The 19,072-nt window shown below is 38.0% G+C and overlaps 2 protein-coding genes across 4 annotated transcripts; one reads left to right on the forward strand and one right to left on the reverse strand.

Annotated features, from left to right (window-relative positions):
* Window positions 1-3,148: 3,148 nt before the first annotated feature.
* On the reverse strand, window positions 3,149-10,898 carry LOC119786567 (trichoplein, keratin filament binding). 2 transcript variants are annotated; one of them, XM_038290026.1, is made up of 13 exons: window positions 10,836-10,898; window positions 10,403-10,597; window positions 7,539-7,749; window positions 7,406-7,462; window positions 6,799-6,867; window positions 6,323-6,496; window positions 5,224-5,336; window positions 5,072-5,138; window positions 4,819-4,991; window positions 3,845-3,926; window positions 3,581-3,766; window positions 3,345-3,488; window positions 3,149-3,253 (listed from the first exon to the last, which is right to left on the reverse strand). In XM_038290026.1, the coding sequence occupies exons 2-13, from the start codon at window positions 10,591-10,593 to the stop codon at window positions 3,221-3,223; spliced, it is 1,500 nt and encodes a 499-aa protein (XP_038145954.1). In that variant the 5' UTR covers window positions 10,594-10,597; window positions 10,836-10,898; the 3' UTR covers window positions 3,149-3,220. The 2 variants fall into 2 exon arrangements, with proteins under 2 accessions (XP_038145954.1, XP_038145953.1); XM_038290025.1 differs by lacking the exon at window positions 10,836-10,898 and adding an exon at window positions 10,693-10,798.
* A 2,337-nt stretch (window positions 10,899-13,235) lies between these two features.
* gltpa (glycolipid transfer protein a) lies at window positions 13,236-17,788 on the forward strand. 2 transcript variants are annotated; one of them, XM_038289990.1, is made up of 6 exons: window positions 13,236-13,289; window positions 13,380-13,546; window positions 16,739-16,794; window positions 16,868-17,001; window positions 17,112-17,262; window positions 17,342-17,788. In XM_038289990.1, exons 2-6 carry the CDS (start codon window positions 13,444-13,446, stop codon window positions 17,522-17,524), a joined length of 627 nt encoding a protein of 208 aa, XP_038145918.1. In that variant the 5' UTR covers window positions 13,236-13,289; window positions 13,380-13,443; the 3' UTR covers window positions 17,525-17,788. The 2 variants fall into 2 exon arrangements, with proteins under 2 accessions (XP_038145918.1, XP_038145917.1); XM_038289989.1 differs by lacking the exon at window positions 13,236-13,289 and having other exon boundaries at window positions 13,323-13,546.
* The last annotated feature ends 1,284 nt before the right edge of the window (window positions 17,789-19,072 follow it).

Here is a 19,072-nt window from a genome sequence, read left to right on the forward strand (position 1 = left end):
TCCATTACAGACAGGAAAAATCAGCTGCCAGTAAAATACATTGAAATTGACTAAATAAAAAAATGGAAATCATGAAATTGATTTTGAATATCTATATATATCACATGCATATAACATATGCATATATTGATAAATAAATAATCCTAATGGGGCTCCTGAACTGTGTTGTGTAACATGTTGAGGCAGTAATCACTGAAATCAAGTGTGTTCTGTAATGTTCAGGAAATGTTCAGCCAGACTTCTGCACCTGCTGAGAGGTATGTTGGTTCACTGTTTATCAGCAGTGTTGGGCAAGCTACTTGTCCAATGTAGTGAGCTAAGCTATCAGTTACTTAACAATAAATTAAGCTTCACTACACAAAAGCTACCACCTAAAGAATTATAGCAAGCTAAGTTACACTAACGTGTTAAAAGTAGCTTAACTACATCAGAAGCTACTTAACGTTGTACCAACCTAATGTCAATTCAAAATGAGTCTGATGCACTGGTTAAAATATTTATTAAAGATCAGCCAATGACATAACACAGTGTAAACATTACTTTATGATCAGCATATTAAAATAAAAACTAAAGTAATTACTAGTAGACAAACTAGTAAACAATCTGCTGTTATTAGAACCAAATTAAAGGTACTGTGTATTGTTCTACACATGGAGACATGGCTATGAGTTTGCATTCAATGGACATCTCTAGGGAAAACAAAACCCTACAAAAGACCTCAATTAAACAGTTGATTCAAGTAACAAACAAAACTGTTTACAAAAGAAGGTGAAAAAATAAAGAAGCTAATTAAGAGATACATATATATATATATATGTCTCACCATATAATTTAATTTCTACCTACATATTTATTCATTGTATTTTTGGAGGCAATAATTAAATGCTTATTTATTTATTTATTGAGCATTTATTTATTTATGTATTTATTTTATATACGGTAGAGCTGTTCCTCCATAAAAAATCTTATCTGTGCACAGCCTAAAAACAGATTTATGTAAACATCCTGTCAGGTAAACTGGAAATACAATATGGAAGTTTCACTACTGCTCTCTAATTAGAGTATCTTAGTGGCACATAGATATGGGAGAATTATCCTGCCATAATGCAAGAGCACATAACTTCAATTAGAGAAAAGAATTTCATCTTCTTGCTCTCAAAACTTATAATGCTCACACTCAAAACATGCGCTCTCTCTCAAATATTTTCTCTTCTCTCTCAAATCTTTGTTTCTTCTCTCAGATTTAATGCTTCTTGCACAGATATTTTCTCCTCTCGCTCGCTTCCTTTTCTTCGCGCACAAACCGCGCTCTGTTTGAGTCTCAGATACGCTCGCAAACCCGTAGGCTCTGCTTGCGGATTTGTTTTGCTCTCTCTCAGACTGCAGTTGGATCGTCGCCTAGCAACCTTTCCAGCCAATAGAACGACAGCCTCGGAAAGGGTGCGCTTGTTTAACCCTACTGAGTGTGCCTGTGCTACTACGCCACTTATAAAGCGTCAGCTGAAACTGCTATTTACAGTAGTTTTGTGGCTGATTGTTGTTTAGAAATAGAAAGCCTGGTTTCATTTCTTAGTTTTCCCCTGGATTTTGTAGCGTTTGTGGACGCTACGTCGCTACTTGATCAAAACAATAACGTCGCTACAGGAAAGTTACTTGATAAATAAAGCAGCGACGCTACGGTCAAGCTAATGGAAAATGTAGTTAAACTAATAGCTTCGCTACATGTAGCGGCGCTACTGCCCATCACTGTTTATCAGCATGGCACTTTACTTTGTGTGGGACTGTTTTCTTCGCTTTTTTATTTTAGAATTTTTGTTTAACAAAAATTCAAAACCAATATTTTATTTTACTAAATAATCATTTAAATAACTAGTATGAATTAATAATTTTCTTTAACCATAAGCCATTTAAACATTCAGGCACAACTGTGTATTGGTCGTCCATGGGATCACTGTGTAGGTGGTTCCAAAAAAAAAAAAAAGAGGCAAAATTTTATGAAGAAACATTTTTAAATTTTGGCAACTTTAATCCAAGGTAATGTATTATATATCCAGTGATGTAAACCTTATCAGCTTTCATAAGTGCCCATATTTGAGAACTACTAAAATACTGATTTTTGAAGACATTGTAGAAACCCTGTAAATAATAATCCACCATAAATTTCAGTGACCTTTTAATGAATTTCCATAGATTGTTCAGAATGAATGTTTTTGAAACTTTTAATGTTTGTTTCAATAAAAACTTTTTTATACATTTTTTCATCTGTCCGAGCGGAACCCTGTCTGCAGTGCACTTCTCATCAGCACCCATTTGTCCATTCGGTGGAAGCCAGTTGGATATGTTCACGGGCCAAACTGTTTCCTGTCTCCAGCACAAACACCTAGCATTTAACTTTCTATCTGATTTCTTTCAGCAGGCTCTATGTTGTCCTTCAGTGATTTCACCCAGCTTTCACTCGTACGTGTTTTGTTCTGTTGCATTTCTGCAGGTTTGGTATTCAATGTGCAACATGTGAACAAGAGCTCTACATGTGTCCTGTTTTACGGAGCAAACCAGTGTTAAGCTTCCCAAAGAGTTTCTGAATTCATTTATCATATTGAAATCTCTTCCAAGGGATGTATGAGGTGCAGCATCCTAGCTGGAATAATGAAAATAATTTTTTTAAATAAACCTTATATGTAAACATATCAAACCATTGGTGAGTTCTCTTTACTTTACTCAATTGCAAAAATGCTGCACTTTGTTTTAAATTTTTTATGAGAAAAAAGGAATCTTCAATCTGCATTGATATATTGTTCACTGAATGCCAGTTAAAGGCGATTCCATCTTCTCAATCAACACATCACCAACCTGTTGAATTTGTTGTCCTTCATCTCCTTGATGGCGGTTTTGGTGGTCATTAACTTTAAGACACTTTATGCATAACAACTGCAGACCAAATTATATATTTTTTTGTTGGGGAGGGTTTTCAGAGTATGTGATCCTCTGCTGACCACTGCACTGAGGTGGTTGTTGGTTTGAATGCTTTAGTGCTGAATCAAAGCACTGCCATGGGGGAGGTTATTTAAAGAAGATGGGAACTAGAATGTAAAGTAGCTTCATCTAAAGTGCTTTTGATTCACTTGGAAGTTTTTTCCTTCCTGCCTCTCTGGACATAAAGTTAGATAAAACACTTTAAACTAATTCCCTATGGATAAATAAACATCCCGCTCCACGGTGGTCATGTCCAGGCGGATCGAGGTCTGCTGTGAATCTGAAACAAAGACGTTTACTTTTTAAAATCAGTTTGAAGTGTTAGAATGCTGTGTATTTAGTTTCTGACTTGGGATTCTTTGTGTATTTACCTTTTCTTGGTAACCTTCTTCAGCCATTTTCTGCATCTCTAACTTCAGGTCTTCTTCTTGAATTTCAAGGGCTTTCCTTTCCTCGTCGTCCTCCTGCTGTATTCTGCACCACTCTTGCCACTGCTCCTGACGTTTCTCTTCCACCTATGTCAAATGCATATCTCAATTTAGCATACAGCTTTAGGGCAATCCTGTGATTGAACCCCCGCACAAAACAATTGAGCATTAGTTCCAACCTGGGCCTTCAGCTCCTGCATCCTTGCAGTTTTTTGGCCTTCGTCCGTCTCTTTTTCCAAACGCCTGAGCTTCCTCTCCAGTTCCAGCTCCTGGATCAACTCTTCCCTTCTCTTCAGCGATTCCTCTTGAGCTTTGCGGAGCTTTAGCATTTTTTGCTCCAGTTGCTGCTGCCTCCCCATAAGCACCTTACAGAGAAAATTAACACTGCACTTTTTAATTTTAAAGCTTTTATTGAAAGTTTTGATCATGTAAGACAATTTTACCTCATGCATTAGTCTTTCTCTGGCTTTCTTCTCCTTCTCCCATTGGGCCTCTCGTTTCTCCCAAACACGCTGAGCTTCTTCCCTAAATATTATATGGAAAACATTATTATGCACTGAACTGAATGGACATTCCTCTAATTTCACATTGTGAAATAATATAGCTCTAATACTGCCTGCTAAATACTTTTAGTTATGAGAAGAAAACACAGAAGCAAGCTGCTGCTGCTGCTGGATTCATAATTAAAAATAATGTTCTCTTACAGTGAGGTCTACCTGGTCTTCATGCTGATATGTTTCAGTTCAAATAAAATGTGCATATAGTTTAAAACCATATTATCACTTAAAAATACAAAATCTGAAGGTCAATATTGTCATTCAAACAAACCGTTCATAAACACTGAACTGTGTAACTAGAAGCTATTGGCTAACTTATGTAAGAAACACTGACGGACTTCTGTCCTCAGTTTCTCCTTTATGTGTTTTTAATGGCCTTCACTCAGACACAAAGGTCTATTTCTTCATGTAAATGCAATAATTTTATAAATAATACATTATTTTTTAATTCAATAAATGCTTTTTGTGTATGGAAGATCAGTAAAAATAATGCGCTGTCTTCTACAATCTGCAGTAGTTGAATGATTGATTTGGAGAAGCCTCCCTGGAGACATTTAAGGTGCACCTCATGGGATGGGGAGCCAGAGTTCTCTTTTAATTAAAAATAAGTAAACAATAAAAAAAATAAATTTATATTTCTTTGTCATTTTTGCAACAGCTGTATCTGTGGACAAAAAGAGATCAACTGTAACCTGATAAATTATCTGTGCCAATAGCTGCATGTGCTTGGATTTTTTTTTAAAACCTGCATGAGAATCCAATCCAGAAATTAAGCATCTCCTGCAAAGAAGATCAATCAGGGAGCAGCTGGCACTGCATCATAAATCCCCCTTTAGCATTTGAAGAATCTGGACACTGACCTGTGCAGGACGTCAAACTCGGCCTCTCTCTGGCGCTCCAGTTCAAGCTGCTCCTCTATGACGCGTTTCATCCAGGCAGCGTCGGCCACCGCTCTCTCTCTTCTTGCCATCTGCAGCTTTTTGTCCTCCTCTTCTTCTTCAAGTAAGGCTGCCAGAATCTTGCGATCAACTTCCTGAAGTTCACAAAGATCTTCAGCTAAAAACAACAAAATCTTGGATTTGAATACTCAAACAGCTTATCAATCAGACTCACCAGTTCCTCCTGGATTTGCTGGGCTCTCCTCTTTAACTGAGAGCGGTACTGACGAATCAGGAAATGCCTGGGGAAAGGAAAATAACCATTTAGCCGCATAATTTAAATGTACACACTAAACCAGGAGTTGTGATTAGTTGTCTAAATCCTACCCAATTTCAGCTTTCCGTTGCCTCTCCTCTGTCTTCTTCCTTTCCTCCTCCATCCTCTCCAGTTCCCACTGCTTCAGCAGCAGCTCCTCCTGCTCCTTTCTCAGATGAGTAGCCTCAGGGACAAAATTAACACAGCTCATGACACTGTTTTACACAGCAAATACTGCTAAAATGACTGTGTTACATCAGGTAAACCCGGTGAGAACATTGTCAGTTAAACTATAAAAGGATGGACACTATAATAACAATCCAGGCACGTCATTTATATCTAGAGGGATACTTTTTTATATATATAAATTCCTGATGAAATGGTCTAATCCCACAGTATTTGCAATGCTTTATTTTCTTTTATTTAAAATCAATGTGAATAACTGTGTTAGATGGGCAGATAATATCGCATCACACTGATCACAGGATTGTGAATGGGACTGAATGAAAATCTTGTTACTGCATGCTTTGTGATATCATGACATCATCATGCCATCACCCAAATTAATTGATACTTTTGTATCATGATAAAAGTGGTGATTCACACCCCTAGAAAATAGTATATAAAAGAACCTTCAAAACTTGCAAAAGAACTGTTGATATATGGAGCTTTGGCCATCAAAGCATGTTCCATGTGAAATGAGATGATTGGATGCTAACAGCGGTCTCTAAGAGCACTAGAATGGATCTACACCTGGCTCTGTTCATTATCTGAAGCAGAACTGCTGCAACATAACAGTGACGTTAAATTTTGACCAATATGTCCACCAAGGTCTGAATGAGAACTGAAAAGATCTTGGCCCAATCAGTGCAATAATCTTAATGATGCTGGTTTGTAACTTTTACAAGTCAGCAGATGGTGGCAAAATTTAACCCTAACACCTAGAACAAGGCAGGAAACCATTTATGGGATGGGTCCCACTAGTTATTTCAGCTGAATGGGGTAACACTGACTGGTAGAAGTTGGGGTGTTCTAACCTTTTTTTTTTTTTTTTTTAGCAATCAAACACATGGATTTTTGTAATTAAACCAGGTGTTTGTCCAGACAATAATAAATAAATATGAATATACATTAAGCAATGGACATCTCTCTAATTGAAATTCCACATACCTCCTCCTCCCTCAGTTTCAGTTCTTCCATCTGTTTACGGAGCTCCTCAGCCCTATTCCGCTCCTCTTCTCTCCTCCTCTCCTCTGCTTGCCTCATCCTCTCCAGGGCCTCTTTTCGACTCCTCTCATACTCATTTTCAAAGCGTGTCTTTTCCACCTGCTCCATCACGTCTTTCTGCATGTTTGATGAGACTTGTCACTAACAGCGGGTGTCAAACTTTCTTAATTATATGCCGTGTTGAGGGGATTTAATCCGAGTAGATCTCAGACATGATACTGTGCTCACAGACTGCGTAAGTGCTCTTCAATTAAAAATTCATTGTTCCATAAATAAAGGATGAGGTAAACAGAAACGGACACATTTGATGAATGGTTGCCTTAATGTGACATCACTGGGTCGCAGACAACAGAGGTTCTAAGTTAAACAGCAAGTACATAAGGATAAGTTAGGATCTCAGATGTTTTTTTTCAACTTACCTGTTTCTTCTCAGATATCTGCTCCTGCCACTGGTTGACAACATGATCTTTATGCAATGCTGACTCAACCTGGAAACACAGAAGAAGAGTGAGGTTGTGACAGAGCCTGGGCCGAGGTACTGATGACCCTGACCTGTTGAGGACAGCAACACAGTGTGTTTTAGTCTAAAAATCTGGACCAGAAGAAACAAAAGTCATGGAATCGGCTTCTCACAAGGAGGATACTGTTTCAGGATCAAATGGACATCTTGACTCAAAAAAGAGTCAATACCCTACACTTGCTGGGTTTACCACAAACACGTTATATTCCGCTGTCCTTACAGGGATTAAGTATTGAATTCCATTAATTCCCTATTTATTTCTATAGCCTAAACTAGACCCTCACCCTAACCATTAGCAATATATACCCAACCCTAAACTCAATTAACCAGTTGACTGGTCCCCAGAAAATAGCTTATTTCCTGGGAATTGGTCTTAAAGCCTCCCCACTGGGTAACAAAGACACGGCCACACACACAACATAGATCAAAGCTATTGACGATGTCACCAGCTATCAGTCTTTAAGGTAATTTTACTCACTTTTGAATGACTAGTTAAAGCAGCCTACCTCACGCAGGTCTGGGTTGTTTCTCTTCCAGTGCTCTTTAAGGAGCTCCTGTGCAACCTGAGAGAGCAGAGGGAAAATTTTTAGGAAAATATAACATTTACTTTTTCTTCTATCATATTATCCAAACTCTTACCTTTTTCCTTCTTTCCTCTCTAGCCTGACGGAGCTCTTCAACTTTGTGCACCTGCTGAGTTGCCGTTTTGCTCCTGTCAGGAACTAAATCCCGGAGCTCGGCCTCCAGTTTGTTTCGCTCCTCTTGAAGCATGGCCCTGAGCCGCTCTCTGCGCTGCTCTAGCTTGGCTTTCTTTTCTTCCTTCAGCTTTTCTCTGTGGTATGCTGACATACTGGCACCAAGTGAAAAACAAAACAAATTAATATTTTTTGCAATCTTTGTCTACTGATACATTCCCATACCAAGTAAAATTTCCAGTGGACAAACAAAATCATTTGTAGGATTGAAAAAAAAACCCTTTGCAAATTAGAGAAACTGGAGGTTTTATAAGCATTAAACCAAATGGTTCAGTGGTTTTGGATTATCTTCACTGCTTCAGTAACAGAGACCTCTCCTGGTGAAGAGCAAGACTGCAGGTTAGCTGGTTTTAATTACACACACTCAGACACAAATACATCAGAAGCAGATTCACTGTTTTTGAAAAGACTTGTCCTCAAACCTGTTTGGCTTCATTACCCTGCTTTACACAAACAAAGTCTAAACATTATGTTATATCTACAATAAATACTGACAAATATGTGTGACCTGTCACTGAGGAGAGAACGCTCTTTACCTGGTCAGCGCAATGAGGATTTAACACAAACACAATACAACAGTACATTTCTGTTAAAGACTGCAGAGGGGTTTAACTTCCAAACTTCATTTTTCAGTTAAAAACATATTTCCATCTTACTTAATTATTGTTGTAAAACGTCCTAGTTTGTGGATTTTTGGAGGCTTCTTGTTGTTCAATAGCATGTTGAAACAACAGGTTTTTCTTTTATGGTCAGCATGTCTTTACAAGTAGACACTCTAGACTTCTTTGACAGGATGATGTTTTTTTTATTCAATTATTTATTTATTAGGTATTTAGAAACAGCATGCACTAAATCTATGAGCTGCAATTGAATTTGTTTTTTCTTTTTAATAAAAAGGATTCGATGAAGCATATGTCTGACTTGATGTTTTTGTTTTGTTATGATTATTTATAAGTTAATGTAAATAGTCTAATTTTTCAACAAACTTAGCAGAATTCTGGGACAATGAAGTACACTATATTGCCAAAAGTATTTGCTCACCTGCCTTGACTCACATATGAGCTTAAGTGACATCCCGTTCCTAATCCATAGGGTTCAATATGACGTCGGTCCACCCTTTGCAGCTAGAACAGCTTCAACTCTTCTGGGAAGGCTGTCCACAAGGTTTAGGAGTGTGTTTATGGGAATTTTTGACCATTCTTCCAGAAGCGCATTTGTGAGGTTGCACACTGATGTTGGACGAGAAGGCCTGGCTCTCAGTCTCCGCTCTAATTCATCCCAAAGGTGTTCTATCGGGTTGAGGTCAGGACTCTGTGCAGGCCAGTCAAGTTCATCCACACCAGACTCTGTCATCCATGTCTTTATGGACCTTGCTTTGTGCACTGGTGCACAGTCATGTTGGAAGAGGAAGGGGCCAGCTCCAAACTGTTCCCACAAAGTTGGGAGCATGGAATTGTCCAAAATGTCTTGGGATGCTGAAGCATTCAGAGTTCCTTTCACTGGAACTAAGGGGCCAAGCCCAGCTCCTGAAAAACAACCCCACACCATAATCCCCCCTCCAACAAACTTTACACTTGGCACAATGCAGTCAGACAAGTACCGTTCTCCTGGCAACCGCCAAACCCAGACCCGTCCATCAGATTGCCAGATGGAGAAGCGCGATTCGTCACTCCAGAGAACGCGTCTCCACTGCTCTAGAGTCCAGTGGCGGCGTGCTTTACACCACCGCATCCGACGCTTTGCATTGCACTTGGTGATGTATGGCTTGGATGCAGCTGCTCGACCATGGAAACCCATTCCATGAAGCTCTCTGCGCACTGTTCTTGAGCTAATCTGAAGGCCACATGAAGTTTGGAGGTCTGTAGTGATTGACTCTGCAGAAAGTTGGCGACCTCTTCGCACTATGCGCGTCAGCATCCGCTGACCCCGCTCCGTCAGTTTACGTGGCCTACCACTTCGTGGCTGAGTTGCTGTCGTTCCCAAACACTTCCATTTTCTTATAATACAGCTGACAGTTGACTGTGGAATATTTAGGAGCGAGGAAATTTCACGACTGGATTTGTTGCACAGGTGGCATCCTATCACAGTTCCACGCTGGAATTCACTGAGCTCCTGAGAGCGACCCATTCTTTCACAAATGTTTGTAAAAACAGTCTGCATGCCTAGGTGCTTGAATTTATACACCTGTGGCCATGGAAGTGATTGGAACACCTGATTCCAATAATTTGGATGGGTGAGCAAATACTTTTGGCAATATAGTGTATCTATTGTAGTTTAAATATGGCTCTAGAAAATGAAGCTCTACATCTGTATGGGGTGAAAATTGTTTTACTTTATTTCACTTTCGGATCAACAACGTATTTTTCAAGTGAACTGTGTGGGCTGAATAAAAATGCACATCACACTTCAATTTTATTTGTAAAAAAAATAAAATAAAATATGTAAAAGGGATTTGATTGGCTTTCAATTTATCTTGCAGTTTAAAATTGTGCACTGCTTTATGTTGGTCTATTAAATTACATCCCAGCAAAAGATGTTGTAGACAGACTGTAGATGTAAAGATACAAATGTGAGAAACGTTGGGGGTGTGAACAATTATTAAAGGCAGTGCAACTAATAAAGCAGTGGGAGGATTTGTGGCTGGGGTTTGCTTTTTAGTTTGTTCCAATGTTGAGCTGATTTGTCCAATGTTTTGGTGGATCTCTGGGTTGTTGATGTGCAGGAACATCCTGCTTCAGACTCATTTACCTCTGCTGGAAGGAGTGACGGGAGCTCCACGCCTCCTGCCTCTGGTTGCGGACGTCCTGCTCCTTGAAGTACCGAGCATGCAGCTCCCATTGCCTGCGCCACCGAGCCTCATGCTCCCGCTGTCGAGCCAACTGCTCGGCCAACGTTCGCGACCGACTGGGACCATGAGCCGAGAGAGTAGGAAGAGCCATTTGTCTGAAACATTAGGAATGGATGAATGAGAAAAAAATTAATAATAAACTCAATGTACAACAACAATCACTCGCTCTCTTCAATTTGAATACACTAACAACATTGTATCGGGTTCCACCAGAGGACTGCGCGTAAAGTTCGTCCGCTGGATTCAAATTATCAGGAAAAAAAGCCGAACGTCTTTTTGCATTTTTATTCAGTCTTCTATATTCCTCACACAAAACAATAAACATTCACAAACCCATTCAATGTCTCTCCGCCTTTTCCCCCCCACTAGCCGCTCACAGGTTTCCTTTAGTGATGGGCTATCTGAAGCCAGGCTTCGAGGCTTGTACCGAGTAATAAGGGGGCGTGTCAATGAAGCCCCGCTTCGAGGCCTGTGTTGTCTTGTTGAAAACCACGTGACTGGCAACAAACGAGGCCTCGCATTGCATTGGTCACGTGACTGCTTCATTTTGCGTGTCGGTTTTCAAAATAAAAGCGCGATGAATCCTGTTGCTTTGTGGGTTGTAGTAGGTGGTTTGGTCTCAGCAGAACAGTTTTCATCAGCAGTGGTTGTAATGGAGCCGTCAAAAAAGAGAAAAACCTCTCATATGTGGGAGTATTATGAGATGACAGATCACAATCACAACCTGAAACAGTGAAAAAAGTCATATTCCTAAATAAAAACAATTAAACCTAAAATCCAGAAATTTCTATATTTTCTTTTGTTTAATCAGGAGATGCATCAGAATCACACATCAAAACCAGACTAAAAGCCATTAGAAGAGGCAAACTCTATGTGTAACTTGATATTAAGAATCAGAACTAGAACTCCTAGGAAGAGATGATTTTAAACAAATTCTGTCTTTAAGGAAGCAAGTTTCAAGCTCAAAGTACACAGAGTCTGCAGCAACAGTCACTCAGTTCTCAATACATTAAAGTAACACATATCTTCATTGTCTAATAAGTCCATGTCATAAAAGAAAACCTAACACCACCACTGATGGTCAAGGATTAGATTGGCTACAAATCATTTTAATCATTAAAACATGACAATTGAATAGGATTCTCCTCTTACTAAACATGAGTTTGATGAAAACTTTGTGACAATATTGCATTTCCTAATATTTGGAAGTATGATCCAACTGAGTAACAAGGCTGTTACAGTTTCACCAGCAGATGTCACTAGTGAGTGATGAATGAAGCATCGAGTAATTAACTTTTTTCAACACTTTGCGTTGGAAAGCTTCATTGCTTCATGAGGCTTCACTTGCCCATCACTAGTTTCCTTAGTTACGGAAACGCTTCCTGTATTACGGAAAACGCGAAGGGCCAAAAGATTCGTCCTTAGAAAACGCGAGAAAACTTTTATCAGGAAGGAATACTGCATAAATTTAACTTCACATACATTTTGCAGAGAAAGCACACACGACCAGCACACAGAAAAAAACACTTATATAAAATAACAAACACCATAAAATAAAACACAAAATAAAAACAAAAAATTCTCAAAAAAAAAAAAAAACACAGAAGAAGACATTATAAACACTTGTAGCAGATATTAACCATCCTCAGAAAAATATGCAAAAATGAATCTATTATTTACTCAGGAACATAGTTTGTAGTTTGTCCGGCCAATACCTATCCAGTTTATGAAATGTTTACTCATGCTAGTTTGTTTGTTCATGTGATCATTTTGTACGAGGGTGTGTGTGTGTGTGTGTGGGGGGGGGTTGTAAAGGTAGAAAAGTGGAGCTACAAAGGGGATGGGGGAGAGTTGCCTCAAGGGATAAGATGAGAGAGTCTGAGTATGTTATTTGTGTATTTGAGTATCCTACAATCCCACACAGTAAATTCCACAGTGTCAAATATGCAGTGTCTAAGTACAGTTATTGCAACAACAAGTGGAGTAAAATATACACTACGTAGAGATCCAATTTAACACTAATTCCGAGTGGGACCTAATGCACTCTTAAAGTTTTACTTTAACACTGCAAAATTTACTGTGCATGTGCTTCTTCAAAGCGAGGGCTAAGTCCTCCTTATGCTAGTTCGTGCAGCCTGCATTGTGCGCTGTCACCCTGAGGTGCTTTCATCACCCCTCAAATAGGGAACTGAATAAAGTTGTCTCACTTACTCTTAGAGCAAATCTTCTTGTAAAATATTATGCATGTATGTTGCTTGTTTATTTATTTATTTTTTTGGGGGGGGACAATAGTTAAACCTCAGCAAAGCTCAATTTATACCAATGTGCTATTGCTTTATCCAGTTTGCAGTTGTAGATAGTTCTCTGGGTGAGTAAATAGAAGGGTAGGTAGGTGACACCATGCTGCATATTTACTGATGTTCTCTGACATATGTTTTATAGAAAATCATTATTTACCTTTCAGTTTTAATTACACAGTGGAGTATTCTGCATAATAAGTTGATTTCTTTAGGTGTCTGATTAGGGGTGTCAGAGTAAAGATTGAATGTAAATGCAACCGCAACCTTATAGAGATTTTAACTTGTTTTAAACCTTTGCAAGAAATCCTTACTTCTTATAGGCAATAAATGAAGTACCAAATAATGATTCAAACTTTCAGAAACTGTTGTACATGAAGAAGGATTTCTTCTCATTGGATGTGTGTCTGGATGGCCCAGATCTCTTAGTAACCAGCCAATCACATGAGCAGGCCAGCAGCTGGATGTCCCTCCATGACCTGGACTCAGTGTAGGTAACCTGAGTGTGAGTGTGTGTGTGTCTTTGTAGATGTAAGCGTGTGTTGATTTTCATTCTCCTGTTGTCTCTGTGAATCTGCAGTGGAAAGAGTTTGGCAGTCTTTTGGCTTTCATTTCAAAGCTAACAGCACTTCCAGACTAAAGAGATGGCTCTGCTGATAGAGCACCAGTTCAGACAGCTGCCGGCTGACAGGCAGGTGGAAACAAGGCCGTTCCTGGATGCTGTGTCCTATCTTCCATCTTTCTTTGGTAAGTTTGGATAGTTTTTTTTTTCTTCTCTTTTTAACCAAAAAAAACATAGCAAAAACCATATTTGTATTAGAATACTATTTATGTAATTTTTATCATATATTTTAAGGGAATATATATATTAGGGAAATAGATTGAGAAATGTATATATTTCCTCTCTTGCTATTTAAAATTAACTGCTGTTGATTTGCAAAGATTTATCACAAATCACACAACCTGTAGTGGTCAAATCTGAACTAACAAATCCCCAAAGTTTACATCAAGAATGCGTCTCTTTCTAAATGATAATCTGTTTTGGATCGTATTTCTCCCCATCAAGCAGTCCACAGTCCGTCAGCATGCATAATTTAATCCACTGGCCTGGATTTTGAGTTGTGAAAATTGATTAGAATGGTGTGGAGTTGCTCTCACCCATTCAGTAGCGGCACGAAGCAGTGGTGCATCTTTGTGCAACTTCATTCTGTATTAATATGCTAGTCCCTCCATTGAATTGCCACGTGAAACCCTTGAAATGAAACAATTCAAACGCTGCTAATAAACTCTTTCCTCCTTGTCACTATTGTTTTTCCTGACCTAGAAATATCTAAGCCAACTTTCCTACAAGCCATTCAGATCTGACACATTGTTCAGACGAATTCACAATAATGACTGTCTAATTAGACTTGGCTGTTAGGATAGGGCTCAATTAAATTCCCTAATTGTTCCTTTAATTTAGCCAAAGTTGCACCAATTATGATGGCTTCCAAACAATCTCTGAAGAATTATGTAAATCAATAGCATTTTTATTTAGTAGATATCTTTTCAGCATAATAGAAGGTTTTAACCTGTGATGTAAAACTCTCTGAAACTTGATAGGGTGTCATCAGTGTCTGGGTGATGTGACACGTGTAAGTACAATAGATGACACTTATGAGTAGTTCCCACCAACAGCTGAGGGGTTGAAAGAGGTCAAATGTTGCAAGTTGGCTTGAAACTGTTTGTGGTTGGACCTTGACCAACCATTCAGCATCCCTTCATAAAAGCCCAGATCATCAGTAGAAAAACTATTTTTCTTGGTACTTTGCAAAAGTATTCATACCCCATTTGTGTGTATTACATCATGGTCGAGCCACAAGTAGTAAAACTGTTTAATGTTGGTCTTTACTGACCATAACATCTCGTTCTACATAACAGCAAAACAAACTTTTTATGGCCTTCTGTCAACACATAAATAATGCCACTCTTTCATAAAGTACAATTATGTGTATAATGAATAGCTTATATAGCCAATACCTATAGATAAATCATGCCAAGTTATTTTAAGATCATTGCAGCTCCTCTAGAGTTGACATTAGCCTATAGACTGTATTTCGGATCATCTTTTTCCTACTTGTTATTTTACTTGGACAGCCATTTCTTAGATTTGCTGTTCTGACATAGTCTCTGTTTTCAAAAGATGATTCTACATTTTCACCATGGTCATTTTTAAACCTTGTGATATTGCTCTTAACCTTACTCTGCCTTATATTTCCCATCTCTCTCCATGACCTTTTCGCTGTGTTCTATGGCACTGAAGAGGCTTTTTATCCTCTAATGTCCTCTAATGTTCCACAGGGTGCTTTACAAAACAGCCACATTTACACTGAGATTGAATTACACACATATGAAAGCAACTGTCTGCACTGGCTTTGATTATAGAGTACTGTATTAAAGGATTAATAAAAATCCATAAAACACTTTGTATTTGTAAAATACAAATGTATATGTCCTGTGTGACTGTAAGATATACATACACATTTTCTTTAAGGAAATAACTCACAGAAAAGTGTTTTTATTACTTATTTATTAGTACAACTTAGAGGACAAATAGCTTTTTATTACACAGGTTTAAGCCATTTCTCATCAACAATTTTGTGCTAGGCTTTTGTGGTCAATCATAAATGAGTAAGGCTTAGAAAGACAGGTTTATAAAAGGCTGAAATAACAGTGATTCACAATCAGTAGGTAATTGATTAGTAATCAAAGAGAAACTAATGTTTTCAATGATTACATTTGAGATTGGCTGAATTGGAAAAATAATCTGCGAAACTAAAGTCTTTCCTACTAAAAAGAACTTTTGACAAACCATTTCTGGAAGCATTTACTCGACTCTCCTGTATCAGCTGGTCTTAAGTAAAAGGCTCAACACTCTATGACAATGTAACTGGAGGTGTATTGGTATTTTTTTAACAGCTTTTCTCAGAGTGCAACTTGTTAAATATTCATATTCAACAGTCCCAAATGAAATTCTGCACAATAGATAATGTGCAAATTTAGAGATAAGGTACTTCTGAAAAAATGCCACATCAAAAAGAGGCAAATCACAAGAAGGGATTTTGGGCAGTGAGCAGTAGAAATGCATTGCAATGGAATAGGCAGGGCAAGGCAAGACAATATATAGTAGCATGATTGAAAGTACTGTACATGATAAAAACAGAAGAGCACATTGCAGTGGCATAAAGGCAACAGAATAGAGACCCTAGACAACGCTTTAGCTAGCATTCTTATATTCTCATTTTTATAAACAATGTAATAAACGAAAGTATACGAAAACTTGTACCCCTGTTTCACCTAATCATCTTGTCTGAACTTTCACAATAATCTTTGTCAGCTACCATCCTCTTTCATCCATCAACATCATAAAGGAATTGTCACTTTGTTGACATAAAGTGTTTGGAAATCGTTTGTAATTTTCCATGATAAGGAGTTGGCATTCATGCACAAACCGTTTTTGAATTGCTAAATTTAATCAAAAGCACAACTTAGCAGTCGTACAGTAGTACATTCCATTCAAATCTGAAAGTTTCATTTATCTGCATGCTTGCTAAAGCAAGAATTTGAACCTGGAAACTTAGAGGTGTGCAGTCCGATACGGTTTCAGATTCAATTAAACATTTGCTACAGATATAAACTATTTATTAGCACTTCTGATGGTTTGCAGTCATTAAACAAGAACCCCAGTCAACACTTTGCAACCTCTATTGCTCATATAGCTCCTCGGCAGTTGATAAAGCTTAATTCATTACTTACATCTAGAGCTTCTTGGACAAATCATCTTCAGCATAAATATGACCATTGTTTATTTTATAGGCTGAGCTCATTTACTTCTTGAGATAATTTGGCAAACTTACCTTATTTGTTGTTTTATTTAAATCTCTCTCACTTCTTTCTCAGACTGCCTTGGCTCTATTTTTGCACCAATAAAAGCAGATCTATGCAGTAACCTTACAGTAAGTTTGCTTTGTGATTTTCCTTCTGTAAATGCATTCTATTGCTAAATTAAAATGATGTCTCAACTGATAGAAAATTAAGGCCGTTTATGATACCAACCCTGGACGCTACAAGACTATTCAGATGATCTTAGAGACAGAGAAGGAAATGCATGGAGGTGAATGGCCTAAAGTCGGAGCAACGTTAGCACTTATGTGGCTCAAAAGGTCAGATGATTTGTTTTTATACATTTTCAGTTCTACAGTAGTTTAATATTTTTTTATGATACCACCTCCAGATATCCATACCCTCTCATCCATGGTTTCTGTTTCACCAGGGGTCTCAGATTTATCCAAGTTTTCTTACAGAGCCTGGTGAATGGGGAAAAGGACGACAGCAATCCCAACCTCCTACGAGTCAATATCACCAAAGCTTATGAAATAGCCCTTAGGAAATATCATGGATGGTTTGTTCAGCAGCTCTTCAAGGTCAGTTCAGAATTAGGATGTTACATTGTTTTAATCAGATGTGTGAAGCTGTCCCTGATTGTGTGGTCCCCTCTTTTAGGCCGCTCTTTACGCTGCTCCCTACAAGTCAGATTTCCTTAAGGCCCTCTCCAAAGGTCGGGAGGTGAAGGAGGAAGAATGCTTGGAGAAAATCAGGAAATTCCTCATCAACTTCTCTGCCACTGTGGATGCCGTTTATGAAATATTTAATAGAATGAACGCTGATCTCGACTACAAGGTGTGACGACTGTTACGGGGGAACCACTCATTTTCAATGTTGTCCTGTTTTTTTTTTTAAATCCTGTTTTATTAAAATGATTTTCTGAGTGCTATTCTCATTTCCTCTCGGTATTTTGTTGATAATTTGAGAAAAAAAGAGTCCACATTTTGAGGGATTAAAGGTTCCACATGAATTTGCAATATTTTTTTTATTTTGTTTTCCTTACAATAGTTCAAATAAATAAATCACAATGTTCTGTGAATTAGTACTGTTTTCTCTAAAATTTTAGTCACCTGTCTTTGTCCTATCAGCAGACAGCAAACTCATTAAAGTGGCCACACCACCCTTGTGTTCCTTTTATTCAAATAAATGTGTGTCTGTTTATCTTATGTACCAAAGTTAGTGATTCTTTGTAAACCTGCTATTTACATTAATTTAACCTTAACCTTGACCCCGTGATCACCCACGGGGTGACTTGAACAAGAATGCTCCATCTGATATAGTTCTATCGATCCAAAGTGCTTTAATGGAAAGTAGATGAACTTCTCTTGATTTTTAAAGAACACTGGATAGAGGTGATGTCTGAATACTTTACATTTAAGCTCCAAACATTATCCTCTGCTAGATGACTGAGAAGCAACCCCATATTCTTAAAGCATTTACAATATTTTCCACCCAAAGTACAATTAAAGTAATGTGCAACATACTGTACTAATATCCCTATTACTTTCCATATTTTTGTCACAAAAAAAGAAGAAAATTGAAACCTGAAACACCACCTTCACCAAAAAAAAAAGAAAAAAAAAGAAAAAAAGAAAGATAAGGTGGTAGTAGCATCATGCTATAATTTCCATCAGCAGACAGTGAAAGCCAAAGAAAGTCCTGGAAGAAAACCTTTATGGGTCATCAGCAGAGTTGAGGCTTAGGCAGAGTTTAGGCCTTTCAGCAGGGACACCACGCCCCCACATACAACCAGATCTTTAAATTAAAGTTCATTTACATTTAAGAAATGTCCAGTCATCTAATTGAATGTGTTTATGTAGGTGAACGAGACTAGCTACTCTCATCAATCTTATAAGCTATTTTGAACAGAGGAATGAATAAAATTGTCAGTCCTCAAATACGAGTCAAGTCTAAGGAAGCTGGAAAAAAAAAACTTGCAGCACTTTTCAGATTAGTTTGAACATTTCCAAAACTACATTTACTTTTGCTCCATAAAAATCTATATATTTGTGTTGGTCTATTTAGCAGCAGCCCAGTAAAATAGACTGTAGTTCCTGGATGCAAAATTTAAAAGATCAATTGTAAAGAGCAAGGCACTCTCAGATGCTGCGCACACAAAGATTTTTTTTTTTACCCACAATGAATGTAAAAATCTCTGTTAATACAAATAGTTAAGGCCATCCTACAGTCTTATTAAAGTGCTCTGATAAAAAAACATGTTACAAAGTACTTTATTGTTTAGAAAAACACATTTTCCATAAAATGTTTTAGGAAGCTGTTAAAACAGAACATACCCTAGAACCTGACTTTGTTCACACATTGTAGGGGTCATTGGTATAAACACGTTAA

The sequence above is a fragment of the Cyprinodon tularosa genome, unplaced genomic scaffold (assembly GCF_016077235.1).
Source record: "Cyprinodon tularosa strain WSP-4 unplaced genomic scaffold, ASM1607723v1 ctg275, whole genome shotgun sequence".
NCBI lineage: Eukaryota > Metazoa > Chordata > Actinopteri > Cyprinodontiformes > Cyprinodontidae > Cyprinodon > Cyprinodon tularosa.